The sequence below is a fragment of the Vigna unguiculata genome, chromosome 9 (genome assembly GCF_004118075.2).
Source record: "Vigna unguiculata cultivar IT97K-499-35 chromosome 9, ASM411807v1, whole genome shotgun sequence".
In the NCBI taxonomy this organism is placed as follows: Eukaryota; Viridiplantae; Streptophyta; class Magnoliopsida; order Fabales; family Fabaceae; genus Vigna; species Vigna unguiculata.
The window spans coordinates 25915940-25926444 of record NC_040287.1 but is presented as its reverse complement, the minus strand read 5'-3'; the positions used below and the strand labels follow the sequence as shown (position 1 = coordinate 25926444).

General features: G+C 31.6%; 2 protein-coding genes across 6 annotated transcripts; one reads left to right on the top strand and one right to left on the bottom strand.

The window, feature by feature from the left end:
* The first annotated feature begins 3789 nt into the window (after positions 1-3789).
* LOC114164708 (protein MAIN-LIKE 1-like) lies at positions 3790-6710 on the top strand. 3 transcript variants are annotated; one of them, XM_028049454.1, is made up of 5 exons: positions 3796-4307; positions 4898-5747; positions 5845-5935; positions 6011-6427; positions 6499-6710. In XM_028049454.1, the coding sequence occupies exons 2-5, from the start codon at positions 4915-4917 to the stop codon at positions 6514-6516; spliced, it is 1359 nt and encodes a 452-aa protein (XP_027905255.1). In that variant the 5' UTR covers positions 3796-4307; positions 4898-4914; the 3' UTR covers positions 6517-6710. The 3 variants fall into 3 exon arrangements, with proteins under 3 accessions (XP_027905254.1, XP_027905253.1, XP_027905255.1); XM_028049453.1 differs by having other exon boundaries at positions 3790-4307; positions 4912-5747; positions 6011-6710; XM_028049452.1 differs by having other exon boundaries at positions 3792-4307; positions 6011-6710.
* On the bottom strand, positions 5986-8666 carry LOC114164710 (psbP domain-containing protein 2, chloroplastic). 3 transcript variants are annotated; one of them, XR_003599589.1, is made up of 5 exons: positions 8192-8666; positions 7647-7802; positions 7171-7433; positions 6887-6942; positions 5986-6208 (listed from the first exon to the last, which is right to left on the bottom strand). XR_003599589.1 is itself a non-coding variant. In XM_028049455.1 (3 exons), the coding sequence occupies exons 1-3, from the start codon at positions 8528-8530 to the stop codon at positions 7179-7181; spliced, it is 750 nt and encodes a 249-aa protein (XP_027905256.1). In that variant the 5' UTR covers positions 8531-8666; the 3' UTR covers positions 6950-7178. The 3 variants fall into 3 exon arrangements, 1 of the variants encoding a protein (XP_027905256.1); XR_003599590.1 differs by lacking the exon at positions 5986-6208 and adding an exon at positions 6708-6786; XM_028049455.1 differs by lacking the exons at positions 5986-6208; positions 6887-6942 and having other exon boundaries at positions 6950-7433.
* Positions 8667-10505: the final 1839 nt, after the last annotated feature.

The following is a 10505-nucleotide window of genomic DNA, read 5'->3' as shown; positions in this document are numbered from 1 at the left end:
CATTCTTTTACCTCTAAAATCAAGCAAAAAGCTAATTAACCAAAGTACATACTTGATTAATTCTAGTTAAAGTTTTCACCTCTAATCAAAGTAGATTCTCAATCATTGGCAAAACCCCATTCAATCACATGAAAGTTTCTAAATTTAATCAAAGTACATTCTCAATTAAAATGAAAAACCCTTGAGCTCATATGATTGATATGCATATAGATTAAAACATCTCACGAATTAACTATAATGTAAAAATTATTACGTTTCACGTTATTCAAAGATAAAAGACATAGATGAATTAAAACCTCAAAAATAATGAAAAGAACACCTCAGAATCCATAATGAAATTACAATGGAATCAACCTAAGAAGCTTAATCCTCCATGGGATGAAAAAGTAAAATAAAAATAAAAGAAGAAAGTAGAGATGGAGGATGAAATTAGGCCCCCCTTAAAGGTTCCTAAATTATTAAGTGTCGAGCTTGTCTTTTCTACTTTCCCTTGGTCTCTTTGTATAGGATTTGGATTGGGCTTTTCTATTGGTAAAAACTCTCAAATATCTTTTAAATAAAGATAAAGATAAATATTTAAAAATATTTGGAGAGATATAGACTATTTGACAAATATAGTTGGTTGATAATATCAATGTCTAATATAATTAAATTAATTAATTACTTAAAGATATATGATAAATTATCACCAATTAATATTTGTATTAATTTTCCAAATCAACCCTTTGCAATCTCCTCAAATTATCTTCTAAATAATCCAATATCTTCAAGATATATTTGTTTGTCGTGGATCTAAAAAGATTCAAGAAGATCTTGTCATATTTAAAAAGATTTGGTAGTTATTATCTTTTGATATTTTATGATATAATTAAATAAGATAATTATTTAAAAATATCAAATAAAATATCTAAAGATATATTTTTCCCAAATTATCTTCTATCATAAAGATAAAGAAAACCACAAGGTCCAATTTTTTGTTGCTCTCTTCTTAGCTTAATCAAACTTCTTCACTTTTTCAAGCTTTTTTGTCGTTTTCATGCAATGCTTAGCTTGGATTTTTGTGATTTTGATAATTTCTTATTCTTGGATTTATCTTTAAGGTGGCATGAAGCTTTAAGCAATTTATTTCCACACCTCAATGAACTCAACTTAGTTGCAACTGCACTCACACATTTCAAAATATCCAAAGAACATTTATGCAACAAAAAAGTAATTTTTAACATGTTTTTGTATCTCATGCTCAATAAACCCAATTATAGGAAATCCCAATTAAATCAATATTTTAAGAACCAAAATCCAATAAAAATCCAGAATTAAACATTAAATGAGGGCATAAATATGAACTCATCATCGACCCTTGACCAAATTTTTTTGTACTCGGTCGAGTTCACCCCGATCTAAATTTGGCCATATTCGATCGATTCAGAGTCGACCACAATTTGGCTGTATTTAGTCTAGTTGACTCCAGCCGAATTCAGTTGAATCGGCCCCGATGGAATTTGGCTGAATCGGTCTTGGCCCAAATTTGGTAGTATTCGCCAAAGTTGGCCTCAAACAAAATTTGGTCATTTTGGCCAAGGCAGTCACGACCAAAATTTCATAGTATTCAACCGAGTTGGTCCCAACCGAAATTCATCCGAATTCAGTCGAGTCAGCCTCGACCGAAATTTGGCCTAGTCAGCCCTAGCCTAAATTTAGTCTTATTCAGTCAAGTCAGTCCCGGACAAAAATTGACCATATTCAACTGAGTCAACCCCAACCGAAATTTTGGTGAATCGGTGCTACCCCAAATTTGGTCGCATTTGGCCACGTCATCCCCAACCTAAATTCAGTCGTATGCAACCAAATTTTACCGAGTTGGTCTTGACCGAGATTTGGACTTATTAGGCTAAGTCGACCCTGATCGAAATTCGTCCAAATTTGGCTGAGTTGGTCACATCCAACCATGCTGAAATTCGGTTGAGTTGGCTCCGACCAAAATTGTGCCAAATTCTATCTGTCAGCCCTAAATTTCTTTTATAAAAAATAAATTCTGAATTTTGAATTTGATCCAAATATTTGGACTAAATTTAAATCTTGAACCAAATATTTTAAAAAATATCCAAACAAATTTTACTGAAAAAAAAATTTAGATCAGAAATCAAATTCAATTATTTAGATATAAGGTTCATTGAAAATTCAATCCATACATAACTCTGATTATTGATCTTGATTGTTTCAACAAAAAGACATGGATTTTGGACTATGAATTTGTGGGGATTATTGCTTTTAAGTATCCCTTGTTATTGAAATGAAAGTCACGGAAAGACAACATGCCAAAAATGATTTTACTATTTTATAGTGTGCTAACCATAAAAATAAAATTTATAAAACATAATTATAATAATAACATAAATATAATATTAATAGTAATAAAATTATAAAATAATAAAAATAAAAATTAGAAAAAATATTAATAGATTTATAAAGCGATAATAATAATAATATCAATAATAACATAACAATATTAACAATAAAAAATATAAAATAATAATGAAAATATTAATAACAACGAAATTATAAAATAATAATCATAATAATAAAGATAATAACCCTAAGAATAATAGTAATAATAATAAAAATAAATTTATAAAATATTGATAATAAAGTTATTAAATATAAATTAATAACAAAATTATTAGTTAAAAATCAATGATAAAATTAAAAATAAAAAATTATGAATTGAATGGGCTTTGTGCGGATTTATTTTGGATAAAACTTTGGACCCCTTTTCATGTAAGAATTTTCAGAATTTGTTCTACTTAGTCACTTATTCAATATAGTAAGGACCACATAAAAGAAAAGAATTATTAAATTGGGTCAAAGTTTGTGAATTTGACACCTATTGAACCGTAATTGTAAAGATTAATATTGGAAGTAAATATAACCATGAACTAACTTTGAGTTTTGAATTTTTTGTCAAAATATTTAACAAAGTTTTCTAGCTTAAGTTAAAAATATAATTGTAACAATATTTTAGTTACAAACTTTTTTTTAATTTTATTCTTTTTTCTTAATTGTATTTTATTCTCCATTCTTAATTTTTATTTCTTAATTTAAAAACCTCCACTTTGTGTTGTTTTTCTCTAATTTCCATCACAATCCACTTATTAAAATAAACATAGCCACAACGTTTATGAATTACTGCTATTCCTAAACTCGTTGACCAGATTATATATGAAATGGTTATGAAAACATGCACGATAATATAAAATATTTCAATTTTCCTACACTTTTTCTAACACTTGACAAGATATTAATATTTTAAAGTTTTTTCCTTGGTTCATTTTAATTTATTTTATACTTCAAAATAGAAAAGATATATATTTATTCGTATTGAATAAATGTAGAATAAAAAATTTGATCTTTATTTATCATTACTTCAAAATATTTTCAACTATCAGATTCTTAATTGATTGCTATTAGCCATCTAGCACAACTACCATATATAAAAAAGTAGGCAACAGATTCAACTATGCTACACCAGAACATTATGGTATCACAGTTTGTTTGTGATCACAATAATATCTCTAATATTTAATAATATATCACACTTACTAATTAAAATAAACTTCACTTTCATTCTAATCCCATCATCACTCGTTATCCTTACACAGTACATGACTTTTTTCTCAATCAGGAAAACCAATTCCCAATGCCTACGCAAAAGTCGTTACAGGGTTATACGACTTATTCCCAAAGTGAACGCGCAAGCACATGGAAAAAGTCGTTCAAAGGTGGACCACAAAATGAAGTCGTAAGCACGTGGCACAACTTCCAACCAAAAGTGAAGTCGGACGTACATGACACGACTTCATGATCTTGGCACGACTTTCCATTAAAAGTCGTTATGGTGCGGCACAACTTCAATACTGCATAATCACGCGTTTTCTCTGCTGGGTTGCTTTCTTCCATCTCCAGACACTGGTACAGTTCGTCGCAGTGTTAATTGACACCATTGAAGAAAGGTTTGGCAGAGATTCCCTGACATTGGCAGACGCGTGAAAGTATACAGTGAGTGGGAAGGATGAAATTTATTGTTTGACAGTGTTTTGGAAGAAAATCGCATTCAACGTTTCCTCTCCTTTACTCTTTAAGTAGTCATGTATCTCAGATCTGCAACTCCAATTCCCTTCACGTAGTTCTCTTGCACTCGCTTAATTTTTGGCCTGCAATAGATCACAACCGCACACGATACTCGGAAAACTGGTGCTTTCTCTGGGCCAAATCACAGCATAGATCTTCGTCACTCGCAACTAAGGCCACAAGTAAGTTTTCACCACCCGTAAATTTTGGTACAGTTTTTAGTTGATAGAATCTGTAGAGAAATTTTACAACAGTTTTCTCTGTTGTAAAATTCGTTTCTTTAGGTTTTGTCATTTCGATTGAACTTTGCAGAGTAAAAGTTCTCATAACAGACATAAAGAAAGAGTATCATAAACTATTTAATTTCGTTAATTGTTTTTCCTTTATTCGTAAAATTTTTATTAACTATACTCTGAATTTGAGCTAATGATAGATTATATAAAAGAAATTAACTTATCTTTTCAGATAAATAGTAGTCAAAATATTGCCTAAAGCGAACTGTTCTAGTGTATGATTTTTACCTTTTTTTGTTGTTGAGATCAAGTTCAGCTATTAACAGTGAAGGTTGCATAATATCAATGTATACAGCACTATTTTTTTTCCAACCGATAATTATTGGTTACCATGAATATATAAATTTGGTTTCTTTTTGACAAAAATTAATTTGAACTTGCAATGCCTATAAATTTTTTTTTCATTAGTAAGTAATTTATGCAAAATATGATACATAGTTTTTTTTTACATATTATTATTCCTGTATTATTTTTCTCAGGCTAAATTTTGTAGAGAATGGCTTCCAACCGGTGTCTTCCTCGTAATATGTCTGTATTGCGTCTGCAACACAAACACGTCACTCAGACTATTTGGGAAGGCAAAGAAAGACTCCTTCGTCCAAGACGACATGCCATTTGGGTAACGAAGCATGTCGATTTTCTTGATCCAAGAGTACGAAATTTGATAGATATTGCTGGATTTGGACATGTACTGACCTTGACAAATATCGACATCAACCACCATTTGATCACAGCGTTAGTGGAGAGGTGGAGAACAGAAACACATACCTTTCATCTTCCACATGGAGAATCAACAGTCACATTGGAAGATGTTGCCCTGCAATTTGGTCTTCCGATTGATGGAGAACCTGTGACTGGAGTAAGCAGTGGTAACTTGGTGCCATTGTGTGAAACGTTGTTGGGGTCGATACCTCCCCCAGATGTGGTCAGAGGAAACACAATAAAACTATCTTGGTTAAACAATAACTTTCAGCAGTTACCTGCTTATGCTACTGATGATGTTGTCGCTCAATATGCACGAGCACATATTTTTACATTGATTGGGAGTTTACTTATGCCAGATACATCAGCAAGTCGTGTTCATCTCATGTATTTATTATTGTTGGCTGACTTGAACAAAGTCTCGAATTATAGTTGGGGTTCGGCTGTTTTAGCATGTCTTTATCGAGCTTTAGATCGCGGAATTGACTTCAATCAAGACAATATTGGAGGCTGCATGTTACTTTTGCAGTGTTGGGCTTGGGAACGCATCAAATGCCTTTCCCCATCTATTGAGCCATTAACTTTTGATGATATTGGCGCCGGACTTGGTTTTCCACTCGCAAAAAGGTATATTTTTATGAATATAGTTGCTTCCCCTTGTTGAAGTTTTAATCAATTATAACTTCCCTGTTCTGAAAAAAAAAACATGTATTCTTTTTGAAAGGTGGTGTCGTGCATCAACGCAAAAGCAACACACATCCTCAAATACAGTCACTTCAATAAGGAGAACGTTGGACGAATTACAGCCGAAACAGGTTCTCAATTAAACCTTACTTATCACCATAATGTTTACATCATTTTTTCACTCATACTAATGATAATTTTTACAGTTTTTGTGGACTCCTTACCGCAAGGACGATGTCTCTCCCTTGATTAATGTTGTGACTAATGTTGAAGTTTCTCCTGTTAGTCGGGCTGTAGTTCCTTTGATCTGTTTTGCCACAGTAGAATTCCATCAAGTTGATCGGGTAATGCGACAATTTGGGTTTCGACAAAATATTCCAATCGATCCATTAAACTTAGATCAACTGCACAAAGAAGATATGAGAGGCAGAACAGATAGATGTTGGCCACAATATCATCAAAAGTGGATAGCAATGTGGAATGATCGACATAATCGTCTCATTCAAGGTATCCCGTTCGGTGGTAATGGTCACTTGCGTGATAACACAACTTACATGGAGTGGTACATTAACCGTACTATCCGCTACATATCACCTCCGCAACAATCCTCCGATGATGATGATGTAAGTTTACTTCTTAATAAATCTCATAATTTATTTTTATTTATCTTACATTTTGCATCTTTTTCTAACAGTACGACACTGGAGAGTAATCAATCTCAACAACAACCTTATGATCAGTCAATTTGTTCTATAGATCATCATTACCATGTCGTTTTGTACACTTACAACATTATGTACACACACTACTTGAGTCTAATGTCTCTTTGTTTATATCAGTGATACAAGTAGACTTTTATAGATTTGGCTTGTTGTATGTGAAGTCCAAAAACTTAAGATGAGTTGACAATGAGTATATTCTCAGATTTTGCAAATTTGAAATTCAGTGCACAACCATGTCTATTTTGACATTCTTTTTCTCTCTGGGATAACCATTGGAGATAAAGCAAACTTAAAGAGCAACCATCACAGTAATTAAAAATATAATTAAATTACAGTAAATGAATAGAATACAAACTTTACCTTAAATATTAATCACGTACGAGCATCCACTTAGTAAATCAATTTGGAATCGGCACCTAAATACGTAAATGGCAGTTCATCAACACAAAATAATGAAGCAAAAACTGATGAATCACGAGTAAATATACTGTAATACATAAACCTTTTTCTGTTTTTGCCCTTTAACTAAATATCATGTCGAAGTAGCATGTAAGTACTCGAACATAACTCATTAGCCATAACTTGGGAATCAAATCAAAACTCAAGAAAGAATAGAAAAAATCAGAAGAAGGAAATTTTCATACGCCACAGTTTAAGCTGCTGCATCAAAGGAATGGAGTACTTGCTCTAAAATTATTCTCTTATGCGGGTCAAGAGGACTCTCTGGTTTATCAGAGTGAGCAATGTTTAGAAGATAGAGCTTCTTTGAGGCCACAAATGCTGCAGAAAATATCCTCTTCATCCCTCCACGAGTACTATCCACCTTGTATTCAAATTCATAAATTTGCAACCCTCCCTCTCCTGATCTTTCTGCTACTGTAATCAATTCAGCCTCCTTTGTACTTTCCTGAATGTCAAAGCAATAACAACAAAAGTTAATGCATCACACAATCATTTTATCTCTACCCGCCAATTCTAATAACACTAACACATGTTTTACTATGATAACACGGACTTTGAAAAATGAAATGGTCAACATTTGAAAAAAAGTGAGTTTAACTCGTTATGCTCATGCTAAAAGGCTCTATGAATGTAGAATGATCATAAAAGAATAGTTTACCTTACGTTTTTCGGCTTGTAAGAGCTTATCAGCAACGAACTGAGGTGTCCCGAACTCTTCAAGAGACTTAAGACGAACTGGGCTTACAACAACCCCAATATTGTTACTTCCCATATTTTGCTCTTCAAACAACACAGTTGCCCCTGCTTTATCAACCTGTTAAACCAAAGACTATTCCTTTAGGACAAAAACACATACCATTATTCATGATATGGCTTTTTTTCTTCTGGTTTTACACACTTGCCATAAAAGGATGTCAAGTTAAGAGTGTTTCCTATATTATTATGATGATGATAACATTATTATAGGTTAAACAAGTTTTCGGTCTCTCTAATATTATCTGTATTAAATTAATACCTCAAAATGAATTTCAGTGTTTCTGATATTAACTTGATTATGCCAATAACTTTATTATTCTTGAATTGACATGTAACATTGTTAAATGTAATCAACTTCTCCAATATTGTTCACCTAAACAGGTTTAGTGCTATATTTAACTGTGATAGTTTGAAGTTTCAAACTGAAAAGGGAGTAGTTTAGATTACCTTAGCCCAAGAAGAGGGTGTAAGAAGAGTGAAACCTTGATTGGAATCAGTGTATCTCTGAAGCTCCAATTCTTGAGCCAATAAGAGTGCATCACCCATATTTGGCAACGGCACAGGCTGAGCCCACAGAAACATTGTGAGAAGAAGAGTGAAGTTGAGGTTCCTCTTGGTAAAAGATGGTGCCAAGTGCATATCTTTGTGGGATTCGTGAATGCAGGTGAGTGAAGTGGGTTTGGGGAGCAAGATTGAGACGAAGAATCTGGAAGAAGCATAGGTGGATTGAGAGTGTTGGTGGAAGAAAGTAGAGCGTGGAAAGGTAAAGGAACTTCTTAAAGCCATTTTATTTTGTGGATTTAAGGATTTGGTTTAAGGTTTGTGGAATTGGGTTTCAATGTTTCATCGTCATAGGATGAATCGAGGAGAGGTGACAAGGTCGTTAGAAGAAGGTGTTTGTTAATCGTTATCCAGATTTTTATTTATTTTTTTCTCTTTTCGATCTCTTCCACGTTTATCAAAATTTTACACTTTTTATCTTTTGGAATTTTTTTCCCCTTTCTCTTTCTTTTTCTTTTCCTCTCTTCTCGTCTCTACTTGTTTACGCTAGATTTCACCATATTTCGTTCTTTTTTATCTATCACGAGAAAGAAAAAGTAAAAGAAGCATGTATATGTTGAAAAACATGAATAAAATTAATAATAAATCATTTGTAACGTATTTTATTATTAAAAGATGTGAATAATTTAAAGAGTATTTTGGTGTTAAAAATGTATGTAGTTTAGTTAGTAGTTTATTTTCATTTTTATTAGTTTTAAATTATATAATTAAGATTAAAATAAGGATATAAAATAGATAAACAAAATGTTTAAAGTTATATAAGAAAAAAGTAAAATACGAATATGAGATAAAAATACCATAGATAATTCTCTTTACATATTATTAGTGAAACAAATGTGAAATTCCAAACTTTCGGTTAACCAATAAAGACTTAAAATTTTCAATAATAAATCATAATCTCCTCAATTCTTTACAAATACTTTTTGACAAGCATTTGCTGCCAAAGTGCGGGTGAACCAAAAGTCTATTTATAAACAAGAACATGTTCTAATTAATTCCAAAAAATAACATTGTATCAAATTTAAACTAAAAATTAATCCAACATTGAAATATTGAAATATTAAAAAAGGAAAAAAGGAAAAAAAATCTCAAATATCTTTAATAATGAGACATATAATTATAATTATAAATAAGAACAAGAATGTTTGTAGTAGTAATTAATATTGACGTAATAGAAATAAGTGAATTAATGAGGTAACCAAACTCAAATCTTGTGTTTGAACGATGAATCTTAACAATTTCAATAATATGAAATACATAGTATTTGAATTATTTTCACTTGAATTTTCTTCATTTCTTAAATAATTTGTTTGGAATGAGTAGTTGAAATACCTTAGATTTCAATTTTTTTTTGTTTGAATAAAATAATTTAATTTCTTTTTAATAGTTCGACCTTTAATCCAAAATGACTCATCTCGACTCTCAATCTGAATCAACACTAGAAGATTCAACCAGAGTCGACTAGGTCCGGCCTTTAGCCCGCATTGAAAAAACCAATCAATATTAGTGAAGATAAAATATTGTGATACATGGATACTTTATAGGTCGTGCATTGGATTGGTAATGGACTAATGTTTACATATCCAAATTTCAAATTAATGGTGGACAAAGACCTCCATCTGTGATCTTTTCTATCATCATTCTGTGATTTAAAAGAATAATTGATGTAAACACCATTTGCACAAGGGCTAACGTAAGATCTTTAGGGAAAGAACCATATAGGAAATTTAGAAAATTAGTGAGAGTGGATTGGAAAGTGGTTGAAACTTCAGGTTAGATAGTATTTTAGAAATGCTCATATCTCGAGATATATAACTCCAATTGAGGTGATTCCAAAACAAGATAAAGTTTCACGTTTTGAACTTCAATTTAAGTTTAAGAATCACTTAATTTGGGCTAGTAGAAATAAAGATATGACCACGAGATAAATCTATACAAAAGTGCATTTTTTTTATAATTCGAGTGAATGAGGAATAAGAAGTGAATATGAAAGGTAGAAAGAAAGAATCACTCTTCCAAGGGAGACAACACACAGAGGATGGGGAAGTCCTTTTATATAACCAAAGGTTCTTGAATCACTCAAGAATCGAGGAGTATCATTCTCACCAAAATAAAAAAGATAAACTCTAATTTTCTAAACTCAACTTGTCTCATGATAAAAATGATTCAGCTAATATAGAAACTTTAGCCATTAATTACA

Coding starts and splice junctions, on each gene's coding strand:
- LOC114164708 (XM_028049453.1), top strand. CDS start 4,915: ATGGCTTCCAACCGGTGTCTTCCTCGTAATATGTCTGTATTGCGTCTG. Junction 5,748..5,844: donor GGTTTTCCACTCGCAAAAAG/GTATATTTTTAT, acceptor TCTTTTTGAAAG/GTGGTGTCGTGCATCAACGC. Junction 5,936..6,010: donor ACGAATTACAGCCGAAACAG/GTTCTCAATTAA, acceptor TAATTTTTACAG/TTTTTGTGGACTCCTTACCG.
- LOC114164710 (XM_028049455.1), bottom strand. CDS start 8,530: ATGGCTTTAAGAAGTTCCTTTACCTTTCCACGCTCTACTTTCTTCCAC. Junction 7,803..8,191: donor CACCCTCTTCTTGGGCTAAG/GTAATCTAAACT, acceptor TTGGTTTAACAG/GTTGATAAAGCAGGGGCAAC. Junction 7,434..7,646: donor TACAAGCCGAAAAACGTAAG/GTAAACTATTCT, acceptor TTTGACATTCAG/GAAAGTACAAAGGAGGCTGA.